At 34.4% G+C, this 26,465-nt stretch overlaps 5 protein-coding genes and 1 pseudogene across 5 annotated transcripts; 3 read left to right on the top strand and 3 right to left on the bottom strand.

The window, feature by feature from the left end:
* Positions 1 to 3,265: 3,265 nt before the first annotated feature.
* On the bottom strand, positions 3,266 to 4,630 carry LOC147073018 (uncharacterized). The gene has a single exon (XM_085945685.1). The coding sequence runs from the start codon at positions 4,628 to 4,630 to the stop codon at positions 3,266 to 3,268; it is 1,365 nt and encodes a 454-aa protein (XP_085801811.1).
* A 3,730-nt stretch (positions 4,631 to 8,360) lies between these two features.
* Positions 8,361 to 8,927, top strand: LOC147073017 (uncharacterized; annotated as a pseudogene).
* A 538-nt stretch (positions 8,928 to 9,465) lies between these two features.
* LOC147073016 (uncharacterized) lies at positions 9,466 to 12,821 on the top strand. The gene is made up of 2 exons (XM_085945684.1): positions 9,466 to 11,226; positions 12,732 to 12,821. Exons 1-2 carry the CDS (start codon positions 9,466 to 9,468, stop codon positions 12,819 to 12,821), a joined length of 1,851 nt encoding a protein of 616 aa, XP_085801810.1.
* A 3,630-nt stretch (positions 12,822 to 16,451) lies between these two features.
* LOC147073015 (uncharacterized) lies at positions 16,452 to 17,099 on the bottom strand. Its single transcript, XM_085945683.1, has one exon. It carries the CDS (start codon positions 17,097 to 17,099, stop codon positions 16,452 to 16,454), a length of 648 nt encoding a protein of 215 aa, XP_085801809.1.
* A 417-nt stretch (positions 17,100 to 17,516) lies between these two features.
* Positions 17,517 to 19,484, bottom strand: LOC147073014 (ATP-binding cassette sub-family G member 8-like). Its single transcript, XM_085945682.1, has 2 exons — positions 18,561 to 19,484; positions 17,517 to 17,549 (listed from the first exon to the last, which is right to left on the bottom strand). The coding sequence occupies exons 1-2, from the start codon at positions 19,482 to 19,484 to the stop codon at positions 17,517 to 17,519; spliced, it is 957 nt and encodes a 318-aa protein (XP_085801808.1).
* Positions 19,485 to 20,020: 536 nt separating this feature from the next.
* LOC147073013 (uncharacterized) lies at positions 20,021 to 23,464 on the top strand. The gene has a single exon (XM_085945681.1). The coding sequence runs from the start codon at positions 20,021 to 20,023 to the stop codon at positions 23,462 to 23,464; it is 3,444 nt and encodes a 1,147-aa protein (XP_085801807.1).
* The last annotated feature ends 3,001 nt before the right edge of the window (positions 23,465 to 26,465 follow it).

The following is a 26,465-nucleotide window of genomic DNA, read 5'->3' as shown; positions in this document are numbered from 1 at the left end:
CGTAACTGTTTTATTAAAAATACAATTTTCCCTTCCGTGTTAGTATTTAACTAGATGTAGTTTGAGCATATGTAAATATTACAATATTATGTGTATGAATATGATTGTGATGGAAACTAAAATGAGCCGAAGCAAATACATCTAATCGCGCATAATAAGGCCATCATCCTCTTAGAAATGATTAAAAGTGGCTCGACAGAATTTTCATCAGATTCACAAACTGTACTATAATTAAAGATACAAGTGTGATTGTGTATCAAAATTTTTATAAAACTAAAGCACTTCAATTACACTACACTCATAGAAAATTCTGTTTGGTATACTGCCAATGCTAGGGGTAAACTCGGTTCTTAATTTTGAAATTCAGTAAATAAAACTTTCAGACAATTCAATCATTTAATAAACTATCACTGTTTTATGTAGAGTTGAAATGGAAAATAATACTTAAGCTTGTGAAATTCAAAATAAATTACTTTGTCTTAAAATTTTCTTTCCAAAAATCTTAATGCTTCGCTAGCTGGCCCATTTAACAAACTATCATCTGAGTCTGATGCATTTTCCCATGCATCGTTTTCGGAAACTTCATAGCCTTCTTCAATATCTTCCTCACTAGACTCATCGATCTCAACACGTACTGAACAATCACTATGCATATCTTCGTTCAAAAGACTCTTCCTACTGGATTGATCACAATTTGAAATGCTGTCGAATGAAGAATCATCATTTTCTTCTTCACTGACTGAATATTTGTGTGGTTTATCCTCTACTGGGGATAAAGTTTCTTCTTTCTCAGTATCTTTTATTTTGGTCTCTCCAGAATATTTTTGATTCATAAATATTCTATGCTCTTCATCTATTTGATTTTTTATCTTCTCAAAATCATCGGAATATTTTATCTGTGCAACTTGAAATAGTTCTTCAGCTGTTAACTTAGTAATCTCAAACTTTTCATTAAAAAATTCCTTGATAATTTCCAAGTGTTTCATTATAAGGGAGCAAAAATTTTATCAAAAATATTTGATAGAATAGTTATTAACAGAGTCTTGATGAATAATTGATTTGAAAATATTTATAAGCCATTAGATAGAGCATTTTATTCATCAGTATAAATACATTTAAAATCAAAATATAGTAAATATCCAAGTATTGATAAAACTCCTTCTGATCAGTACGTTGATTATATGAGTACATTATTAAAATTACCGAAATGTATCTTGTTTCGTCAATATTGTTGCTATTGATCCTTCTCATCCTTACGAAGTCTACTACAATGATTAAAATATCAGAACCAGAAATACCTACTATTCGAGATGTGAACAAGGTTTGTATGAATACAGCTTCATTGAGAAACATCAAAGTCGTACTTCAATAGGTTCGCCAATACTAAGAATTTAAATATGAATAAAATGTCTTTTAACATCCAATGTTCTTTCAACTCAATCCCATTTTATGTTTTGGAATAATTGATGTCATCATGCAAAAATTAATTGTTTAGGGTTTTATATAATTCAAAAGTTCGTCCAAAATTTATTGAGTCTGCTCATACCTTGTCATTCAAATACACAATTGTTGCATACTGATTTCCATTATGAAAATCTAGCCAAGTAAATTTGTCGGGTAAAATGAAAAAGTAAAACACTGTTTTAGATTGCATATTTAGGTTTGAAGCCAAGTCTGTCTATGCTTCTGGAAAAAATTTTAAAAACTTCATTTGTAATTGTCGATGCAGATACCAATCTGTATGTTGGCCAAAGTGGCTCAAAGCTAGGCCGTGTTTCTGACAAGCAGAAGGCACTGGAACTAACAGGAACATATGCAAATGGGAAAGGTAGTAATATCGGATTAAAAACAGATTCTTCTCAGAAACTTGCAATGAACTATGATGAGTTAGCATTAGGCAAAACATCCAGCAATGAAGACATATACATAACACAGATACAAAATGATGGCTTCAGTATTCGAAGTGGCTCAAAGTGTCTGACCAAGTCAGAATCACTGAAGTTTGTAAACTGTACAGGCAATCAAGATGAAATCTTCAAGATAGTTGAGACTCATTTTGAAGATATGGTTGGACAAACAGAAAAATTTTATATTAAAGATCCGAAAAGTGGTAACTTTTTTGGAATGGAAGCATTAAAAGAGGGGCAAGGATCATGGATTACTCTTGTTTCCAAAAGTAAGGCTATGCCTTCCATGATTAAGAAGGTGGCAAAAGTTGATACACTTGCCATAACTACACCCTCGCTAAACAATACAGTATGGGATTATGGTAACTCGTTAGCTAAACCGATCATATATCTTAACTCATATTTCCATGCTAAGGCAAATCAAATGTTTCACTTCAAGAATACAGGAAAAGGGTATCAGATTATTACTGATGTTGATAAATGTGCTTTTTACGACGAAAAAAATAAATCCATCAGATGTAAAGCTTGTGCTGGAGGAAGTGAGGAATTCTTTGGAGTATTAACTCAGGCACAATTTGATGGTATAGAAAAAGAATTCGTGGCGCCACCACCCCCTGCTCCAACTCCAGCACCGGTAGACGTGAATAACTCGCCGAGCTATTTGATATTTTTGAAAAACACTGGCTCTAGCAGTTATATTGGATTCACTCCATCAAAGGAAGGAAACGTAGGGCCAAGATCCAATGCATCCAAAATATCTTTGGAAGATTACAGTAAAACAAAGGACACATATATAATAAATTTAATAAAGCGAGGATTGGTAATGGATTTGAGGGGAAACATGGACCAAGTCATTGAATACCCTAAACATGGGGGAGTAAATCAACGATTTAGTTTAGAACCTTACAAGAATGGGCAGTTTTATATAAAAAATGCAGGAAAATGTATATCAGTTATTGCTTCAACCCAGCAGTTGCTGAAATCTGAATGTAAGACTGGTGATTCTTCTCAACTATTTGAACCTGAATTGGCCAACTAATAAACTATACGAATACCAGGTTATTATAAGTAATTCTTTATTATTCTAATAAGTCACTTGATAGGGTTTCAAAAATAGTTTAATTTAACCATCATTTATTTTCGATTACTTGAGCGTTCAAGCTTTTATGGTGCTTAAAGCACGTATTCTTAGACATTATCCATTAAAAACAGCCTTTTCCAGTTTAGATAGAATGAAGCTATATAGGAATGGATTATAACCAGGAGTATTTGCTTTACAATTTTCAGATTTAGGTATGTACAACAAACATAAATAAAATCATATTAAAAAAAGACATTTCATTCCTATAAAAATTTAATTAATCTGAATCACTCACTGCATCAATTATGTCTTTCTTATCCAATCTTTGTGTAAAATCCTCAATTTCACATAAGACATGATCGGGTAAACAGTGCAGATTAATTTCAATTTCATCATTTCCAATATATTGGAAATTACTACAGTTTCTCTGTATAATATCTACTACTCTTTCTGATTCATCCTTTCCCATATTCAGAATGAGACGGCCTAATTCTTCCCTATCAGCAATAGTAAATACTTTCTTGCCTGTGGAGTGTGCCTTGGTTTGCTCCAGCACCGCAAGCTTGCTTTTAAATTCGCTGATTTTTCTTCTTAACTCTTCGATCTCCGATTCCAATGTTTTTCTGACCTGAGTTGTATTAGTGTGGTAAATAAAATCATCTAGAATCTTTTTGTACAACATCTCAAATTCTTCACCCAATTTATAAACATCTGTATTTTCTGGATTAAACAGCTTGCAATTGTCAACGATAAGCTGTAAATCGGTTTCAAATTCCTGGATAGTCTTATACTCGGGAACCTTGTTCCTAATGGTGGATAAGTCCATCGGATTGTTAATAATATCATGGTATCCAGGAACCTCTTCAGAACTCACAGGCAATAGGAATGGCCAGGTGACTTTGCGATTTCTATTTTTTTCCAATTCGTTCAGAACTGAGGTGATATTATTGGAAAGAGGAGTATTCAGATTAACATTTGGTGGAGAATTTACAGGACTGCTTTGGTGCTTTGTTCTTTTTGGAATTGCTTGCTCCTCGAACTGTCTTTTCTGAGTTTTCTTTACAATCTCTTTTGGTAGATCTACCCACAGACTGTCAAAAAGCTTTTCAAGCTCTTTGGCCATCAAACTTACTGGTGAATCTACACCATTGTAATAGTAGCAATTGGAAAAAATTAGTTTGACATCATGATGAAATTCCTCAGCCGAGTTGTATGAATCACTATTCGGAACTTTGGAAACAGAAGAACGTTTATCCAGCTTGGTCCTTATTGTTGAAATATCCATTGGGCGTTTTATTTTATCATAATAGTCTGGTATACCAAAGGCCACTACATCCACAGGATGTAAAAATGGTCCAACATTTTGGTTACGCTTTAATCGAGTAACTATTGATGAGCAATACTTCAGTTGAGTCTCAAGAAGTTCTGGATTTGTATTATTGGACTGTTTATCCGAGTTGAGGGCATTGATATCATCTGCGGATGATTCATTGGTAGGGACAGCCCTATCCGAGATTTTCTCATTAAAACCATTGTTTTTTTCATTGGTTGAATCGATAAACTCACTTTGAGTCGTAGCAGATTGGCCCTCCTTGGAAAAGGTGTCTTGTGCAGGATTATCCTGTGTTTCTTGTGAAAGCATTTTGAGGGTAAAAAAGTAGGAAAACGATTACAATGAAATTTGGAAGTGAGTCATAGGCACCCTAGTATTAAACCACCGATTTATGAAGATGTGTATGGCTCAATTTCATTTTTTATAATAAGGATCATGCAAGTCAACAGAACCGATGTGAATTCTAAATTTATTAACTAGTAACTTCGGGCTCTGGAACTTCTTTTCCATATTTATTCAAATACACTATATTTTTATCTGTTTTCGACGATACTTTGATTCCAAAAAATGACTGTGATTCATCATTCTTGTCACATTTTTTCTCGACAAGCAAATATGCATCTTTGGAGTTTATATGAGAACCGATTGCCATGCATGCCTTGGACAGGACGTCAAAAATTTGGTAATTTGTAGTATTGGGGATCTTACGGAAGTTCCAAGTTGAACGATTCCTATCCGAACATGTATTGATCTTAGAACTGCCATTGGGAGAGCATAGAAATTGACCAGCCAAGTTAATAGATGCACTATCAATCTCGGTGTTTGTTGGGATTATTTGAGGCGGGATTACATTATATGAATTTGATGTAAAAAAATCTTTGGTAGGAATAAGATAGGCTGTATTACCCTGCCTTGCCAATGTATGTTTTGGAAACATAGTACTCTTAATAAGTACCTCCCCAACATCAATAGCCAGATTTGTACTATTATTTATATTCAGTTGAAGAGTCGTCAAAATATGAACTAAAAAGAGCATAGATGAATACTTCTACTGAATTAAATATTATTTTGTGAAACTGTTTCATATAATTTCTGTAAATAGAAATCTGGAAGATTGGTATCGTGAAACCTGGAGTGACGATTGCAAAACAATAAATAGAATCTATCATCTTTTATCGTAAATTATATATGCTGATTTATGAATATTGATAATGTAATAGTTACGTTTATAAGCTCTATTACAGGAAAGAGCGTATTTTATTAAACTTCAAAGGCCAAGTTTGGGATGCAGATAACCATAAGATTGTAGCATCATCACAAATTATAGACTATCAAGCATCAATATTACATCCTTGGCCTTCTTCAATTGATCTGCTGATACTTACAGTTTATTCTTCTAAAATATTCGTTTTTTTACCCAAATGGAAAAAATAAAGGAATATGTGCGTCAGCACTGCCAAAACTTTAAATATACAATTACTTCTTCAGAAGAAGACGAAATTGCTGTTCTCTACCGAATGAACTATAAAATCTTTGATAAGAGCTCGTTGATCTTGCATATTGAAAGGTTTATTGCGAGTGCACAAAGTCAAGATGGAAATAAGGAAAATAAGGACTGGAGAAGAAAGCGCAGAGCCAGTGTGTGTGCTCAAAAGATCTTTGTGGATGAACTAACAGAAGAGTTGGATCTTCCTAAAATTGAAAAAACATGCTCCACTCGCTCCATTTTATTGCATGCATTAGGAACTGGCCTCACAAAGGATATTCTAAGCTTTTCACAAAGAATTAATTTAGTAGATTACATGATTCCAGTTTGTGTTGACAAAGGTACTGTTTTTCTCAGGGAAGGTGATATCTGTAGTGAAATGTACATAATTGAAGAAGGGAAATTTGATGTATTTGTTGGTGGCCAGCATAGATCGGAATTGACATCTGGAACTGGCTTTGGAGAGATTGCACTGCTTCATTCTGTTCCCAGGACGGCAACAGTCATTGCTTCCGAAGACTCTAAAGTGTGGGAGGTAAAGCAAAGTATTTTTTCAGCTATTCGGATAAGAGATAGATTGAAAAACAGAGAGTTGATAAAAAATGCATTGTTTCTTAGTGGGTTGTTCTCTAATGATTCCCAACTTGAATTGGCCTGTCTAAACTGCACATGCAAGCATATTACTACTGGAACATGGGTAAGTGTATACAAGGAGTTTGAAAGAGCTGTGGTGCTGACCAGAGGAATGATTAAGGGAGAGTTTGATTCAAGGGTGGATGTTGGAGATCTAATAGATGACAATTTCACGGCAATGACTGAAATGGAAATTGCAATGATTCAATTACCAAGATGACCCTGACAATAGATCAATTCATTATATCGTTAAATAAAAAACCATTTGATTGCCACTATGTTAATAAGACTGTTGTAGGAAACAATTGAACCCATGTTTTTTCAGCTATCAAAATTAATATTGGATAACTAACTACCTTATTAGTTGAATAATAAAATGTATGAGGGAATCACGGATACTAATAGATTGATTACCTTTAAGTATTAATGAGGAAATTAATTTGTATGCAAGAAATCAAAAATGACCAGTTATATTCCAAATATTTTGCTCTGTTTCATTAATCATACATTTAATACTTTATTTATAATTTTATAGTTTTTTAATTTTCAGATAAATAAAAAATTTATTCAGTCCCTTATGTGTGGAATATTTGGAATAATAACAAATGAAAATGGAGTGACCAAAAAAGAGGTTGCAGTTACCCTTATCAATGCTCTGGAATATCGAGGATACGATTCCGCAGGAATGTGTATATTAGATGGCGAGTCAGATCCACTGTATATTAAGGTAAAAGGCCGGATGCATTTATTGATGGAGAAAGCTTCAGAGATTATGAGTGGACAGCCGTCGAAAGGAAATAATTCAGCCATGGTGGGAATAGCTCATACAAGATGGGCAACCCATGGTGAAGCATCCGAAAGAAATGCTCATCCTGTTACAAGTGATGAATCAGGAAGCTTTTTTGTGGTGCATAACGGAATAGTGTCCAACTATGTTACACTTAAAACTAGACTATTAGGAGAATCTTATACATTTGAAACAGACACAGATACTGAGGTAATCAGTAAGTTGGCATTGAAGCTATACAATGAAGACTCCAACATCTCCCTGTTGGAAATTGCCAGGAAAATTGAGGGTATGTGTGAAGGTTCGTATGCATTTATAATAATATCTCGGCTTTACAAAAATCAACTTGTAGCTGTCAAGTCTGGTGCTCCATTGATTTTAGGTGTGAGTGAGGACTCAGACATAGTTGATGGAAAGATCTCTAATCAGTCGAAGTTGTATCTAACCTCTGATGTGGTTTCTCTTCTTAACCACACAGAAAACTTTATCAACCTAGTTGATGGAGATATTATAGTTATAGACGAGTGTAGGGCAGAGATATTTCCCAAATTGGGGGGTATCACGCTTGATTCAAAAAGAAAAATTTCCAAACTGAAAAATAATATCGGCGAAGCAATTAAAGGTGAATACGATCATTTTATGATTAAAGAAATTAATGAGCAAGCCGAAACAATAGTGAATTCAATGAGAGGAAGGGTCAACTTTGAAAAAAAGACTGTTTATTTGGAATCGCTCAGCCACTGTGCCAATAAGCTTGTTGATGCTGAAAGATATATTTTTGTTGCTTGTGGAACATCTTACAATTCGTGTCTGGCCAATAAGAAGCTATTCGAGGAAATGACCGAAAAACCGGTTATTGTTGAAGTTGCATCGAACTTTATGGACTATAGTCCAAAAATAACTGCAAATGATGTAATATTTTTCATCAGCCAATCTGGAGAAACTGCAGATTTAATATCTGTTCTACATTACTGCAAGGAATCAGGAGGGGTTTGTGTTGGGATCACCAATTGTCCATTGAGCACCATTGCAATTTAGAAATCAATGCTGGAATTGAAAAGTCTGTAGCAAGTACAAAAGCTTATACCAGCCAATTTATATGTATTGTGCTGATCAGCCTATACATTAATGAAATGAAGAATGGCAAGGCATCATCCTCTAGATTATTGGAGAGAAGAGGAGAAATAGTTTCGGAGTTGCAAAAAATCCAGGAGAAGATCTCAATTACGCTCAAGAAATCAGTAGAAAAATTTGTTGAACAGTTGTATGGACAGGAATCAATGATACTTGTTAGTAGAGGTTATCAAGCAGCTACTTGTCTTGAGGGGGCTTTGAAAATCAAGGAAATCACATATATTCATGCTGAGGGTATCTATGCTGGAGAATTGAAGCACGGTCCACTTGCTCTAGTAACTCCAAACCTGAGTATCCTCGTAATTATTTCAAATGATGAGTTCTATGCCAAGACCCATAGTGCTTTTGAACAGATCCATGCAAGAGGGGCAACACCCATGGTTATTTGTAGTGAAGATATTGAGAGCCAGTATGAAAATTGTGTTGCTGTTCCAAGAACAATTGATTGCCTTCAGGCCATATTGACTGTAATTCCTTTACAGCTGATTTCCTATCAGTTAGCTATTAAAAAGGGAATTGATCCTGATTTTCCAAGAAACTTAGCAAAATCAGTCACCGTAGAATAAATCAATTCGGTTCACTATTTTTAATGAATTAAACTGTAGGAACATTTTCCTATTGCATTTAAATGAGGATTCGTTGGTAGAGAACTACTTAAAACAAGCCATATCCCCAACCAATAAAAATTCTATTAAATAAATACGGAGCATTTTTGGTTGAAAATAGATTACAGACAGCAAGTTTCTTTTTGTAGAGTCTAAAAACTACAAATCAAATGCTTGTAACTGGCTATTTATTCATTCAACGGCTTTTTATTATGCTTTGTTTTAACTTCACAAATAATTACTCAAGTCCTGAGAATGAAATCCATCACATACTTTCAAACAAATTTTTACTTCTAGATGGGTTAGGCCAGATCCTTGATGCTTCTGTATAGGTATCATACCAAACTGACATTATCTTATGATTCTAATTCTGGAATTTGAAGTTATAGATGCATCGATTCATAATATTTGTTCATATTTGTTTGTATTCAAGATATTTATATATTTTTGTGAGGAGTAAATATTGATGAGATTTTTTGGCTTACTTTATGCGATGATCATGTCTACAGCGCAGCATAGAGAAAATTTGAGCACAGAAATAGTGCCCTATGAATATGACATTAAAATCGACATCTCGGAAGAGAAATTTGATGGAGAGGTTAGAATATTTACATATGCACAGAATAGAGTCGATCAGATACGCTTGAATTCAAAAAATCTAAACATAGAGAAAATACAGGTATTCAAAGATGACTGTTCTTCCTTGGCAGATAAATCCTGCTCAACAGAAATGCAAGAAATAACATTCTCTGAAAAAGACGAATTTCTAACAATAAAGTTGCCAGAGTCAATTTCGGGGAAATTAAACATTCTTGTAAAATATTCTGGAAACTTCTCAAAGTTAAATGGGTTATATAAATCGGAATACAATGACACAAATATTTTTTCTACTCATTTCGAACCTTCAGATGCTCGTGCTGTATTTCCTTGTTTTGACCAGCCCGATTTAAAGGCTGAGTTTAATATAAGCCTGGTAGTTCCAGACCAATACATGGCACTAAGCAATTCATCCGAAAAAAGTGTTGAAAAAGTTAAAGACACGAAAAAAACAAGGTACACCTTTGAAAAAACACCGATAATGTCCACTTATCTTGTAGCCTTTGTAGTAGGGAAATTGGATTATATCGAATCCACATCTACAATACCTATCCGTGTATATGCAACTCCTGAAGAAAAAGAATGGGGGCTACATGCTCTTGAAACCGCTTCAAAGTGTCTGAAATTTTTTGAAGAATACTTTGGAATTCCATATCCATTAAAAAAATTAGATCTAGTGGCAATTCCATCCTTTGCAATGGGAGCAATGGAAAACTGGGGACTGATTATTTTTAGGAAGACAAATTTGCTGTTTGACGAATCATCGTCGTCTATCAGGTCTAAGGTGTATATCACTGTGACGGTTTGCCATGAAATTGCCCATATGTGGTTTGGGAATCTGGTTACAATGAAATGGTGGAATGATTTGTGGCTGAATGAGGGATTTGCTACATGGGCAGCGTCTCTAGCGATTGAAAAGACAAAAATCATTGATTGGGATGTTTGGACTGCATTTATTAATGATGATGTTGAGAGTGGAATGCTAGCTGATTCTTTACAATCCACACACAAGGTTGCAGGTGAAGTGTACAGCCCAAATGAAATAGGCCAAATTTTTGATGCAATTTCATATTCGAAAGGATCCTCAGTCATAAAAATGTTAGAGAACTGGATTTCCCCAGAAAAGTTCCAAAGTGGTCTAAAAAAATACCTGAAAGAATTTAAGTATAAAAATAGCGTTACAAGCGATTTGTGGAACTCTCTAGACTCACAGATCAATGCTAAGGATGAAGCGGACAATTTGCCACAAGTGATCTCTAGAGCATTCAATCTGATTGATGAAATGAAAATAATGGACGGAAAGCTTAATTTGATTAATGCGGAGAAAGAAAAGGGTGTTCCACAAGATGGAAATTCTGGGGATACTGTTACATCTATTATAGATCCTTGGATTTTTAGAAATGGATTTCCATATTTAGAAGTTAAAGATGAATCAGATTATATTTATTTGATCCAAAAAAGATTCACACTTGGCCATATGAAGGAAAATGACCCATCCTGGCCGATTCCAATCAAGATACGATGGTTTCAAGATAGTAATAAAGCTGAAATCGTAACGGAAGTACTTATGAGGGAAAAAGAAATTAGAATTCAAAAAGTAACCGATCTTTACAAAATCAATGATGACGCTTCCGGGTTTTACAGGGTACTATATCCCAATGATGTTTTTGATAAAATTATTCAGCTTAAAATGAGTAACCAAAATAGATTGAATCTGTTTGCAGACTCATTTCAAATGGGACTTGCACTAAAGGGAGAGTTTCCCATCAAATATATTGAAAAGTTGACAAATGAACCCAATCATGAAATTCTTTCAAATGTCTTGGGGAATGTTGTTGCACTTAAATCTATATTCTATGACATGCCAGACATTAGAGACAGGCTTGTGAAGGTTGTGAATCTACTTACTGAAAAGAGAGCACAGCAATACGATCTATTTTCTCCACCAACCTCTATAAAAGGACTGTCCTTGGCTAGTATGCTAGTATCACATGCTGTTCTTGCAGGAACCTTAAAAGTAACATCGTTGGATGTCCATCAGGAGTTTAAAAAGCAATATTTTATGACTATAGTTGATGAAGACTTTGAAGAGGTAAAGAATTTTTATCTTAATAGTAATCTTCCAGGCCAGAAAGAAGCAGCCTTGTTTGCCCTAGGAACTGTTAAGATTAAAGAGAATCTTGTAAAACTTTTTAAGGATATTTCATTTGTGGAGGATCAGGATATTATCTACCTATTTGCAGGTTTAAGTTCGAACTTGGAATTTAGAAACGATATTGCAGAGTTTTTTATTGACAACTTTGATCAAATTAAAAGTCAGGTGGCAGACTCTGGATTGTTGAGGCGTGTTATAGAGTATTCTCTAAAGAATATTTTGCAAGATGGTTATCGGGAAAAGGTTCTGGCATTCTTGGATCAAATTAGTGCAGATGAGACACTAAATAGTGTTGTTGAAAAGTGTAGAAATTCTATTACCTACAAAATGAAGGTCCGCAAAGCTTTTGAAGAACGAAACAGTTTTTATTAACAGAATAAAAGGTTTATTGAATTTATTGTTAGCTGGAGAGCTGGCGCATCAACCGAGTTATAATGCCAAAATAATGGAGCTGGGGAATACTCTCTGTTATTTCTATTTATTACCGGGCCAAATACTTCTAATTTCATCTTCAACTTCTTATAATTTTTTATTTATTTTGATGATAGGTTATTTCATACATAATATATGGAACTAATCTTTTGGAATTCCAAGAATATTATTCTCCTTTAAAACTATTGGAAATGTGTCCTTTAAATTATAGTAATTTCCTCCTTTTATGAAAAACCTCAAATCGGTTTGTTTTGATCTGGAAAATATCACATTTCACCCAGTGACCAGAAAAACAGCAACTGATGTTGAATGGACAGAGGAGGATTCATTAATTTGGAATAAAATGAAATTTCTACAGATTGCTGGTGAGCATAAGCCTAAAGAAATAGAAGAAAAATTATGTAGTAAATTTGATTTAAAGAATCTTCAAAAACTATGTAGTGACACATGTATTGTTAGCAATAGTGATAGAGTCCATGATGCCTATAAACCCAATCGACATGATACTCTTCGTGGGTCTAATTCAACGGTTGGAACTACCCCTTGCACAGAATCTGATAAAGCCCTTAATATCTTTTCAGAAACCTTGGAAGATGATGATTCTGAATATTGCAACTTGGAAGAATATTATAAGAGTGAGTTCGGGAGATTACCAATTGGAAAACCTATGAACTCTGAAGCCTCGGATTTGGTTACCGATAATCAATCAAACTACATTCCAATGGTGAGGTTTTTATTTGAAGATGATTCTTCTGATAATTCAGAGATTGCAGATTTTGGAAGATGCTTGCTAGAGAGTCAACAGCCATTTACTAAATCTCGTGGAAAATATTCTACCCTGGATGAAAATGTTTTTGGACAATCAAATACCTATGATCGATATAATACAGACCAGAAATTAATCGATGGTATTTATTGCTCCGTAGACCATGTAAAACCAAAAGTTCTTGACATATCAAAGGATGATCAGGGATTCGAAGAGATGAAAGATGATTGGGGTTTGAAAAATAAAGCGAAATCAGGCAGTGCAGTAATTCAACAGAATGAAATTGAAAAGACGGATTTGAAAGGCATGGAAGCCACGACAAATGTCAAGGATTTTGATGTCCAAAGTATCGTGGAAACTACCACATCAAAATTGGTAGTTCCAAAACACTTGATCATTTTTGATGATGTAAATAATTCCGAGCCCAACGAATCTGCAAAAAATGATAAAATAGAATTCAACAGAATCCATGGCAAGATGAATCTAAATGAAAAGAAAAACATTATTTTGTGTCAATTTCCTAAGTTTAAAGAAAATCCGTTTGTGATGAAAGACAAATCCAAATAACAGTAAGAATGGGTAAAATAAATCATATCAATCATTATTTTAGAGGCGATCAAATCATACTAGCATTTTTATTACCAAATACTTTTTGGATGTTAGAGCACTGTCTGATGTCATTAAAATAGTTGCTTTATTAAAACTCTGGGGTACTACTTTTATTCAACTAAAATAACTCGGCAAATGCTGCAGATATATCGTATGCTTGTTCATGGTCTTTTGTCAAATTGCTACCATATCCCTGGCTTAGAAGATTTCTGGCTTGCTTTGTACCAGTTAGGAATGAAGCTGCAGAAGTGAAGGGTTTTGTTGAACTTCTTGAATGTAAATTCGAGGATGAATTAAGTATGCCATAGTTAAAAGAATATACTACTGATAGGAGAAAAAGAAGCATACGGAAATCTAAAATTTTGTTTAAATTTTTGTATTGTTTCAGAATTAAAACAAAAGGGGGTTTCGTAAGGGATTCGAAACGGATTATTAAGATATGAATCATCAATTAGTTTTGGAATGCGCAATCAATGCTGGAATTCCAAATAGTATTAGCTGTAAAAGAGATAATGAGATGTACAGACCAATATTAGTAGCTAACTAGCGTAGTTCTTAGGATAGGAGGTATTTGAAAGGCTTACCGCGATTTTTTAATTGAATATATGAATGTTTTGGATATTGTAATTACATTTTAAGCATATAATTTAGTAAATTTTTAAACAACAGAATCCGATAAATAATTTATAATTCAATTAAACGCTATGTGACTTCTACTTGAACCACTTTCGAAAATATTAAAGGATGTACCTATTTTGTGAGCATTATCCGCAATTTGCTTTGCCTTTTCACCACTAATTACTGTTTCTATTCTTTCAGGATGGACACGGTACTCAATTGGAGTGGAAGCTTCATGCTCTGCGACCGATTTTCCTGAAATAACATAGTCCCCATTTCTAATATCAGTTGGTACATGATAGGTCTCTTCATTTACCTTTCTTACAATATTGTCATAATTTGGGCCTTCTTCTAGTCCCTTTGAAGCCTCAACATGTTGAGTAATGTCATCCAGATGCGCCAAATCTTCCTGCCTTGCAATTTCCTTGGCGTTCTTCCGTCTAATCGAATTAATTTCATCAAGTATCTTCATCTCATGGGCTTGGAATGGAATTGTATGGGCTGGGAATGTAATTACAGAAATACTCTTTTTAGCCACAAACTCAGGCTTGAATTTCTCCTCAATTATTATTCTGTTCTTCTCATCAATGGCTCTTTCAACATCGTGCTGGGCCATATGCTTCTTTTTATCTGCAAGATCTCTTTCAGCTCTCTTTGTCTCCAACTCCTTCTCTCCAGCCTCAATTGCAGCCTGTGCAGCCTGGGATTCGGCAGCCTCCAAGTTTGATTTTTTTGCATGTTCTCCCTTAACCTCGTCTAAGCCTGGTGTTCTTTTACCAGATGGTAGAATTTCTCCTTCCCTGAGACCATGTGGTACTTCAAAAAGTTCCTCATGCTGTGCTCTATTGTTACCTCTTGTTGCATCTTCAAGCTCCCTATTACAAATTTCACAATCTGAATCATATTTATGAGCATGATCATCCAAGGCAAAAATATTCCAAATCAGAAATAGAAAATTCATTGTATGCAATCTTCTCGAAACTATTTTAATGCAAATAATGTTTCAGACATACTATCACATTTCCAAAATGGACAAATTATATGACAAATATATCTAAATAATGATTGACCCATAATTGATTGGGTCGATGAAACATGTACTAAAACTATGTTTCAACAACAATCGAATAATTGACAGGCTGTATGAGAGTTTTTGCACCGCTGAATTATCCCATTTTTTCTAAAGATCCTTAAATGCATTTGAAAGCAATATCCTGCATATTTTAATTCTTATAATAAATGTTTTTAAGATATTTCTAGCTTCATCATTGTTAGGTTATTAAAATATTTTTGATCATTTAATTTAAACTACCATTCATTGTGCTATTATTCATTGAATCAGCTAGATTTTTCTAACTCACTGCAAACCCTGGGATTTTTAACTAAAGATACTATATATTAAAATTATATACTTTTTCAATACATCTTGAAACATATTATAAGCATACTCTTAGTAAATCTGTATGTTATTTATTAATGTTTTAATATTTCACGGTAGAGATCTTCATCTGCAACTCGTCTTATAAGCAATGGAACATTGGGGTGTTGAATGGCAGCTCGTGTATTTTCTTGGTTTTCGAAATCCGCTGGGGTCCCTCGAATTCTGGAGTTATATTCATTAAACATGGGATCATTGCACAAACTTACACGCTTGGACAGCAAATCATTCATTGTTTTTACAAATTCTGGAGAACTGTTGTATCCTGAAGGGTGCTTATGAAAGCTACTGGATGCCACCTGTTCTTCTGAACTATTTTTGGTTTTTAGTAGATCGCATCTGATCGATGTAAGTAATGAGAACAACACATTTATGAACATAATAGAAAATTACAAAATTATTAAATGGTTTCATTTTGAAACATAAATGATCAGAGAAGAAACATTAAGCTATCCAACCACAATTAACATACAGTGACACAATAACACCATGTGTACATCTATATGACCTTTCAATAAAGTAGACACCTTTTAAGAAACAACAATCTTTTGAAAACTATTTAAATCGATAATATTTAATCATTTGGAATTAATTTTATTCACTGGGTCTATGACTGTATAACCTTCATCTCTCAAGTGATTTGCTATAAAAGTATCTTCCTCCTCGAGTATATTTTGTAAATAGTTAGATGGATCAAAAGGATTTTCTCGTGCCACATCTGCAAATATCGAGTAAAGAAAAACCAAAAACATTTGGTGGAGTTGGGTGCGGAATTAATTCATAAAAATTTAAAACAGGTTTCGAATCAAAAAATTTATTGGTAGGAAAATTAGTTAAATCTTAATACCATAAAATCTCAATTTGCAACACTCATAATGCTTTATTTTCTCCATCATTAATTTTTTGGCTCAACCAAGCAAATCCGCTCCTTAGCACCCCATTTTCGTCATAGGTGCTCTCACTCAAAATGCTTAAATAGAGAATTTCTATATTCTTTCTATTCTTGTCAATTCCCACAGCAGCTTCTAACTGATCCATCTTGGAGTAATCTTCCACAATGGAATTCTTGTCGTGGCCTATTAAATCGATTTTGTTCATCAGAATTAAAATCGGTGCTGACTTCTCCAAGTTACAGACTGTTTGATAAGCCTCTCTTACCTGGGAGAACCTTTCACTATCTGCTGTATCTACAATAAACACAATTCCATCAACACGGTAGAAATAATCCTTCCAAGCAATTCTGGCTGCTTTATGCCCTCCTAGATCAAATGCTGTTCCATGAAGATTGTCAATCTGGAATGATTCTTGAACCATGTGCTTGGTAGGCAGGTGAACATGATTGGTGTTATGCTTCAATTTGGCTACCAAAGTTGTTTTTCCTGAATTGTCGATTCCCAAAAATAAAATACGAGATGGCTTGACAAAAAGCCCCTGTATATACTTTCCTAGTGTTTTCTCGTAGATGTCTATCACTGCCTCGACAAGTTTATCTTTAAATGACTTTATTTCTTTTATCATAGAATAGTATGGGTGAAGAAAACAAAAAATAAAAGAATTTCTAACAAGGAAAAGTAGACAAAACTAGCAAGGCAAGATATCTGATGTATATGCATGAAAAGATTCCCTGAATACTGCTCAGTTACAGAATATAGCTTTCTTATTAATGGTTGTTCTTTAGCCTCAATATTTCGCAGCATCGCAACTAGCAACATTAACAACTAAACTACTTTTCATGTGTAATATTTTTTTTAGTCCACAGCAATACTTTCATTCAAAAAAACGTATCACTCGCAGTAGAATCAGTTATAGTGAATTTTCAATTAGTTTATTAAATCTATCCAACATTCTATGCAAATAGTGAACATTTCAAAACATGCAATACAATAAACTCGCTCGAGTTACTGTCTAAAACAAAGAGTATTAAGCAGAGCACGATCAGCTCACTGAATACCATAAACTATGAGACTCCTGTAAGATGTCCAAAACATACAGCTTATCAACTAGATCAACACAAAGCATGTCCACATAGTTATGTCAACCAGCGTATGAACTTTTATTTGCAAATAAACTCATCTTTAAAAAGTAAAAATTAATATATTACAAAATTTTGAGAAATAAACAATTGGACGCGCATATTTCTAATTAATTAATTCAATTAAAATCTCAAAGTGACACCACACCTCTTTTCAATGACAAATGAATTCCTGCATTCATAATGCCTATAGCAACAACACTTCCTAAAAGAATTTTCCAAATTGATGAAATGAAAAACTGATTGTCTTTCATTATATAACCTTGTAAAAACTCTGTAAAAACCACTCCAAACATATCTGCAGGTGTCTTCACTGACAGAAGGTTACAAACCAATGAAACTAATCCCTGAAGATAAAAGGGTGAATACCTATAGAGGCTGATTATAATGTTGTTGAAATATTCGCTCAGAGGAATTAAAGTGAATATCGAGATTTCTAAACAGAATAGAGCTATAGAAATTCCAGTGTGTAAGAAAAATAATTTAAATAACATCAAATGGTTGATCATGTACCAGAAATACGTGTGAAGAGCAACAATCACATATCGAACCATAAAATAAGGCAATCCATACAGGAGAAAGGAGAATCCAATCTCTGTCCTGGAAACAATACCACTTTGATAATCTCTCTTCAAATACTTAAAATTACTGGAAAGAGTTTTCGTACCCAAGGAAAGTGTGATATAATCAATGATAGCACACCCTGCAATCATAAGCATTATAGATTCTGGGAAAAGAGAATCTTTGTCTTGATAGAAATCAGCAATTTTCTCACTCAACTTATCCGATAATCCCACAGAGAAAAACTTACTATAGGATTCTCTGGTTTGTTCATAGAATTTTGGAGAATAAAATGCTGATGCCGATGGAATTGCAATACACATCAAAAGAACATAAATTAAGAAGTTCTTCATCTGTCTAATATCTGATTTGAGGAATATCTTTACCATTTCCCAAACGAGACTATTTGATTTGCATTCATAGCTTATGGGAATGTCCTGGGTGATTGAATATTCAGGTTTTATATCCTTCCATACACTCAAAATATCCGACGTAATCTTCTCACTATTCTCTTGAAGTTGATCAGTTCTGGAGTCAATGGTGACCATTCGCATGAATGCATCCGCTGGATTGACAATCGTATCTGTAGGATCGTATCCAAATTGCTGGAAATGACCCATGGCTGTTTGTAAAGTGCCCAAAAATACTATATTTCCCATCGTCATCAGAATAATTCCATCAAAGGTCTTTAGAATCTCCAATGAAGGCTGATGGATTGAGATCAAAAGAGTCTTACCCTGCTTGGAAAGATGCTCCAACTTGTCTACTACAATCTTCGCTGAGTGGGAGTCGAGTCCACTTGTGGGCTCATCTAAAATCATAATAGGCGTATCCATCAGAATACACCTTCCTATTGATAGTCTTAACTTCTGCCCTCCCGATAACTTGTCATACACAGTGTTGGCTTCATCAACAAGAGCAAACTCTCTTAGTATCTCCATCACACGCACACTGGCCTCTTTTCCGCTATACTTCCACTTACTGGAATAATCAAGTAGCTCAAGTGTTGTCAAATGTGTATAATTAACTAATTCTTGGGAAACGTTGGAAATCAATCTTCTTGGATGTTCCTGGTTCATTCTCTCCCCATTAAAGAATATATCTCCCTCTACTTTTAGTCCTGAACTGCTGTTTCCAGTCAAAACGTTTATCAATGTTGTCTTACCACATCCACTTGGACCAAGGAGTCCCATTGTCTGTCCTGCCCTGATCTGCCCACTGACACCATCCAGAATCCTAACACCATCTTTGGTTGTAACAGTGATATTGTTCCAAGTTAATTCAATTGGACTCTGTTCTGCAGAACTCATTGAGGGTACCCTCTGGAAAAAAGTTTTTTATATTTTTACAATATTCCCAATTTGGATTGCTTTTGGAAAACAGTATTAAATGAATGATCAGCATGTTGTAATACTTAAAGAATAAGAATTATTTGTTGTATATAGAAATTATTGAAAGGCTTTATAATTAGATAGTAAATTAACGTTTTCTTTGGAAAATTTTGTCACAAACATTGCAAGAAGAGCACAACTAGATGACAGACAATATCATAAAGGTGAGATGTAGAGATATGCTTTTCTACAGCTTCTTTTGATAAAGTTTGCATGGAGTATGATTGAATATTTTTGGTGACATAAATAACTATATGATCCAAGTAGTTATTTTAGAAATAACACATTTGTATGAGTATAAATGTATCCTAATACCGGTTAGTTAATTACTAGTTATTATATTCATATAAATCATATCAGCTTGGTCACAACCTACAAAGCTATGATTTACTATGCCTCTCTGGGATTACATAGCACATGTTCAGCCATTATCATTGAAAATAATTTAGCCCCAAATGGCAGATTATAGAAACGGTAATATAGTCTCGTTACATTTGAAAAATTTCCAAACTTTTAAAGACCAGCACTTTAATTTTGGGCCATCATTGAATTTGATTGCTGCCCCAAATGGATCAGGAAAGAGTAGCATAGCAAACTCATTGGCCTTCATTTTCAACGGGACCACAAAGACCGTTGGTAAATCCAAATCTATAGCTGATTTTATTCGTTCTGGAACTACAAAGGCTGAAATTGAGTGTGTTATTTACAAAGAGAACAAACTATCCCATGCTTTAAATGCTACTGAAGAATCCTTGGGTAAAAAGCAAAGATTCTCACAGTTTTGTGGACCAAACTATATTCATTTAAAACGGATTATCATCGCAGATCAAAGATCCCAAAGTTCCTATTTTATTGATGGAAAATTGGTGGATCAGAAATCATATTTGGATTTTGTTGCCTCTTGCAAGATTGACTGTAATAATCTCACAAATTTCCTGCCTCAGGAAAGAGTTTCGGAGTTTACTCAGATGACAGGCGTGGAGCTTTTTAACGAGGTTTATAGAAATATGATCATTGATCACTCAGACTCTCAAGATGAGTTAATGGACTCCAAGAAGCTAAACCATTTGATTGACGAGCTGGAGAGGCTACAGGAGGGAATTGAAATTAAATCAATTGAGATTCAGTCCAAATCAAAACAGCAGAACATCATTGATTCTGCGATTCTCACATTGCAATCCGAGATGGAGAAATTCAAAAAATTCGAAGAAAATGAGAAGCAAATTAGATTGTTGAGATTTAAGAAATCAAGAATTTCTTACGAAGAAGCCAAGGCTAGATACTTGGGCTATAAAAATGCAATTCAAGTTTCCGCGGAAAAACTGAAGACCTATTCCAAGGAGATTGTAGAGCTTGAAAGTGTGATTTCTGAGTTGGAAAAGGAGCCTAATTTACAAAGATATAGATTAGGAGAAGAGATTTTACTAGCCCAGAACAGCAAAATAGAGGATATTTGTAGACAGATTAAAAATTTTACGATGGAAATAGAAGTAAAGCTATCTGAAAAGGCCAAAGTAGAAAAGAAAAATCAAATAATTCGAAAAGAAAATGAGAATCTAAAAAGACAACAAGCAGAGAATTCAGTTCAAAAGAAGAAAATTGAGGCTCAAGTATTAAACACTTGTGTAGAAATTCTTTCGAGCCTGAAGAATCCCAATAGTTGTGGAGATTTGATTCCAATGGAGTCGTTTAGTTGTTTGGCAGAAATATCTAAGCTGGAAGACAAAGTCAAAAAGCTCTTTGATAGCTCTGCCCCCAAGAATCTAAATACCATTGTTGCAGAAATCGAAGCAGTCATCCCATCCACGAGACCTATAATGGCAATTATCCACAGTTTTGATGATGAGAACAAAAAAATACAGCAGAAGAGTAAGGATTTACAGTATAAAATACAAGATTTGGAGAGGCAAAAGCAAGTTTATTCACATGAAAAGAACAAAAGGATGGAGATGCTTAGAAAATTTCATCTCGATACCTATAAGGCAGTTCAGTACTTGAGAGAAAACGATATGGGGATTGAGTTTTTAGAACCTTCATTTTTGCATTTAAATATTCACAAGGATTATTCAGACGAAATCGAAAATATCCTGGGGTTTCAGGTTCTCTCCTCATTTATTGTATTTGAGCAGCAGGATCTATTAAAACTGGCCCACAAGTTGAAAGATGAACTGAAACTTTCGATAAATTTTATTCAGATTAAGAGAAATGCTGTAGACTATTATATCCCAAACGACTTTCCTGGTCAGCTGAATTTTGATGGATATGCCATTGATTTTATTATAGCCAGCAAGGAGTATAAGCAAATGTTTTGTACCTATGGATTTCTGCATACAATTCCAGTATCCAAAAGAGAGGTAAATGAAGAAGAGATTTTTAAAAAAGTTCCAAACTGCCAGAAGATTGTTGCAAACGGCAGAATGATACAGGTGATCAAGAACATATACAACTCAGAATGCATCCACAATGCATATATTTTGAAGAAGCGTGGACTTTTCCAGCTTTCTGTCGACTTAAACAACATTGACAATACATTGAATCAATTTAGTGTGGATAGAAAAAATGCAAAAATCCGGTTGGATGAGTTATTAGAAAAAAGACAGAAGTATGACGATGCAATGAAGGGTATGGTGAGGCAATACGATATTACACCACTTAAATCTATTTTGTTTGGACTGGAAAGGATAAATCAAAGAATATCCACGCCTCCACAAACTCTTATAGTCTTTGATGAAAAAATATTTGAGCAGATTAGTACCAGTATTACAAAGCTTGAACAAGACTTGCTACAGTTACTCAGCATCGAAAATATCCCAACAGTTGATATTGATAAGATGAGAGAGGCAAAGCTAGAGTATGAAAATGCCCTGAGACAGGTTGGAGTAAAAAGAATGCAGAAACGTGACACTGATGATGAACTATCGAGTATGAAGAACCAAAAGGAGATGTCTAAAGCTACAGCTGGGGATCTCAGTAAGGAGCTTGAATCTATGCAGCAGGCAGAAAATGAAAGAAAGCGATCACATGAAAACACTCAGACATTTACGTTTGATAGGAAAACAAGAAACGACCTAACAAATTTTGTAGTAAGTCCCATAGAAAATTTCTATGATGAAATTTCTGGCCTGCCCAATGATTTGATAGATATCTCATCACAAATAAACTCACTTACTTCCCAGAATGTGCTTTTAGATTCCAAAGGACAAATTCGATCTGAGTTTAAAAGGAAAGAGGTTGAGTTTAATAAGGTCAAGTCTACGGTCGATATTTTACAGGAAGAGAGGCACAAATTAATAATTCACCATTTAGAAAAAAAGAAGTTTATCACAGCACACATTTACAAGTATTTAACCCCAGTGAACGATAGATTTAAGTCACTGTTTGAGAATTTTGGATTTCAAGGGGAGATCAAGCTCTGCTTTGCATCAAAAGATGATGGTGAAGATGGAGAAACCAATATGGATGAGAAAAGTGCAAGGAACTTAGACTCTAAGTTTGAGAAGTCGCTTGCTGAGTCTATTGAAGAATACAGAAGTGGTAGTTTTGCTTTAAACATTTATGTAAAATTCCGAGAGAAAGAAATGATGCAGAAATTATCATCGACAAGACATTCCGGAGGAGAGAAGAGTGTAAGCACGGTTTTATTTCTTTTAAGTCTACAAAGTTCTTCTACGCCATTTAGACTAGTTGATGAGATTAATCAAGGAATGGATCAACATAATGAAAGAAAGGTGTTCGAGGTTTTAAGGGATATGGCAAGCTCGTCACAATTTTTTATCATTACTCCGAAACTGATTGAGAACCTTGAGTTTTCTGATCAAACAAGAGCCATAATACTTTATTCTAGCCAAGGCATAAAACAATTGGAGGAGTATGCAAATTCTAAACTAATAAATAACTGATCTGGTAAAGATAACACTTTTAGATGCTTGTGGATTATTTCTCTATATTATACACATCAATTTTTTGTAAACCAATCTTTTTATTTATAAAGGATGTACTTAGGTGGTTGTATCGGAACCTATACCTGCAGTGGTTCAGCTCTTCATGGACATATGCCAGATCAAATTGTTTTCCTACGATTCTTTTTTCTGATCATAAATTTGTGCTCGTTTTGGCTTACTTTCCATCTTTCAATTGCCTTCTTTGCAGATTCATAACCCACCGCCACTATCTCATCATATTTATGAAAGTCTGTGGTTTTATACTTTTCCAAATCAGGCAAAATATGTAATACAAAGCTACCAGAGTTTTTACTGTATAGCTCAATCGATTTTTTAGAATTACTTAAAAAAGTCAAAGTATACTGAATCTCCTGCAGAGTCATGTATGCCTTAGATTTAAAATATCTACCGAACGCCAGAATCAATCCACTTCTTGATTCGTATGGAATAAACTTAGAAATGTTAACTGGAGTAGAGCTCTCGGTGTTGTAGACATTTGATGTATTTTTCTCCTTCATTTCTCCATATTCATATGCATTGAACATGATATCGCTCCTCACCGACGATTCTCTACTCACATCCACAGATATAATATTATTGACACCCATCTGTCTCATAACATCCACAGGAACGTTGTTAGTATAAGCCCCGTCCACGAGCAGAGTATTATTATAGAATACAGGGGGAAGATATCCACAAATACTCATAGAGGCTCTAACAAATGTGGAGAGTGGGCCTGTAGTATGGACAGACTCGGCATTAGTTCCCAAGTTCGTAGTAACACAGTAGAAAGGAATATTGCAATCTTCCACGGAAATCATAGATTTATCATTTATCAAACTCTTTCTAAACAAACAATAGTTATTGAAATTTCCCACTCTGGATCGTTTGACTGTAAACAGCTTTTTTAAGAAGTAGTCCACGGATACACCAGAAAACATGGAAACAAACGGATATGTTAAATCGACCATCATATTCAAAAATGAGGACATAAATCTGCTAAACTGTTTGACTCGGGTATATACTCTCACTGAATCCATATGTATACAGTATAGACTACCCACAAGAGCTCCCATGCTTGTCCCACCTATGATATCCACAGAGATTCCGGCATCTTCTAATGCTCTCAAAACCCCAACATGAGCATATCCTCTAGCACCGCCTCCGCCTAAAACCAATCCAATCTGCCTATCCGTTAGATATCTGGATAGCCTAATACAATCAAATTTAGACCTACAATTGGTCGAATTGGAAAGATCAATAAGGGAAGAGCTCTTATCTGAATAAACACAATATTTTGAGGACATCCTATTTAGGGTACGAAGAGTTGATGTATTATGCATATTGTTATATACTTTGTGGATTCTTCTTCCATTGATATACTCCCTAAATCTCCTACTCAGTAGAGTATGAATATTTTCATCGGCTTTTTTTCTTCTTACCTGTCTGTATCTAAATGGGAAGATAGATTCCATAAATAGGATAATGTATTTGATAAGAAATACCTTAAGGAGTCTTTTATAGAGAGTAGAGAGTAAGCTCTCAACCAAGCTCTTGTAGTTGGTGTCTATTGGAGCTGAAACAATTTGAACAAATTGGATGTTACGAAAAGGGAAATTATATGTGGGAAAATTATTGTCATCAGCTATAGCACTGTTAGCTGTTGAAATGCTGTCTTTACTACTCTTACTAACATTATCCATATTACCAATAGTGTTATCAAATTCCTCTATTTGTCTCTCATCAAATATCTTTAATTTTAAATCAACTGATTCCTCTATAAAGCTGGATAAAAGATCATTATGAACTAGTAACAGTATCACAGGATAGTCTAATCTGCGCAACATATCACTGATCAGTATCGGCACCAGATGATTTATTAAACTTGTATGGTTAACTAGCTCAATATTCTTTATACTAAAAACCCTTTCTATTTCTTTATTGATATCTTCGATCTTTATTAGTATTGATTCTCCCGATATAGTCAAATGTAGTGACTGAGCCAATTGTAGAATGGGGTCCGATGTATTATTGGCACTATTGTTAATACTACTCTTTAGCTTATTACCCTTTTCTAATAGCACAATCTTTCTTTTTTGAACTCTTTTCTTACACATCAACAAATTTTCTAAAACTATTTTATAGAATTCAGGAATATTAGTTAATAAATAATTCATAGCCAAGGGATCCAACTTTATATAGTCAGAAATCTTAGAGTTATCGGTGTAACTAGTATGATCACCACCATCATTCATAGCACTACTGCAAATAGAACCGTGGTTCATAAACTCTTCCAAAAATATAAACTTATGGCTGTTAATAAATATACTTCCCGTATATTTTATTTGATCAGTACGAATCCATTTAGAAGTCACTCCAAAAATTAAGAAGGGCTTAGGAATGACTGAGAATAAGGCTTTGATAAGAGTCTTATTGTCATCACCACTAATACTCATGCTATCACTGGGATTGATATTGGTTGGATTTGCCACCAACTTAATTTGGCTATTCATTCTAAACACTAGCTGATATTCTATGCGGCAGTCTGGAAACAGAAATTTAGATAATCCAAAAATAGCTCCTGGCTTCAAAATGACAGAGCTATTCACACTAACTACAGGATTGTTTGAGGAAACTACATCATCTCTTATCTCTTCCACCAATACTTCTCCACTTTCCAACAATATAATCCCATCCAACTTCATCTTGTTCCCTGTCCTATACACTACACCCTTTTCAAACCTAAAGACATCCTTTATTGTGGGATTATACATGGAATTCTCTTCAAGCTGTAATAGGCTACATTTCCAAACATTTACTGATGGAACTACTGAGCATTTCGATATTAGGGATAAATATAGATAAAGATATAAATTCTTCTCCATAGTTTTATTGCCACTATAACATGCATCGTTAGTACTCCATTCTTTTATTTTTTCTAGCCTTGCTTCTTTCGATT

The sequence above is a fragment of the Rhyacophila brunnea genome, unplaced genomic scaffold (genome assembly GCF_057557595.1).
Source record: "Rhyacophila brunnea isolate RB1 unplaced genomic scaffold, BYU_Rbru_1.0 scaffold_188, whole genome shotgun sequence".
NCBI lineage: Eukaryota > Metazoa > Arthropoda > Insecta > Trichoptera > Rhyacophilidae > Rhyacophila > Rhyacophila brunnea.
The sequence above is the reverse complement of the archived record's forward strand: the minus strand, read 5'-3'. Positions and strand labels throughout refer to the sequence as shown.

Coding starts and splice junctions, on each gene's coding strand:
- LOC147073013 (XM_085945681.1), top strand. CDS start 20,021: ATGGCAGATTATAGAAACGGTAATATAGTCTCGTTACATTTGAAAAAT.
- LOC147073018 (XM_085945685.1), bottom strand. CDS start 4,630: ATGCTTTCACAAGAAACACAGGATAATCCTGCACAAGACACCTTTTCC.
- LOC147073016 (XM_085945684.1), top strand. CDS start 9,466: ATGTCTACAGCGCAGCATAGAGAAAATTTGAGCACAGAAATAGTGCCC. Junction 11,227..12,731: donor GGGTACTATATCCCAATGAT/GTTTTTGATAAA, acceptor ATATCTTTTCAG/AAACCTTGGAAGATGATGAT.
- LOC147073015 (XM_085945683.1), bottom strand. CDS start 17,099: ATGATAAAAGAAATAAAGTCATTTAAAGATAAACTTGTCGAGGCAGTG.
- LOC147073014 (XM_085945682.1), bottom strand. CDS start 19,484: ATGAGTTCTGCAGAACAGAGTCCAATTGAATTAACTTGGAACAATATC. Junction 17,550..18,560: donor ATAGTCTCGTTTGGGAAATG/GTAAAGATATTC, acceptor GACATCTTACAG/GAGTCTCATAGTTTATGGTA.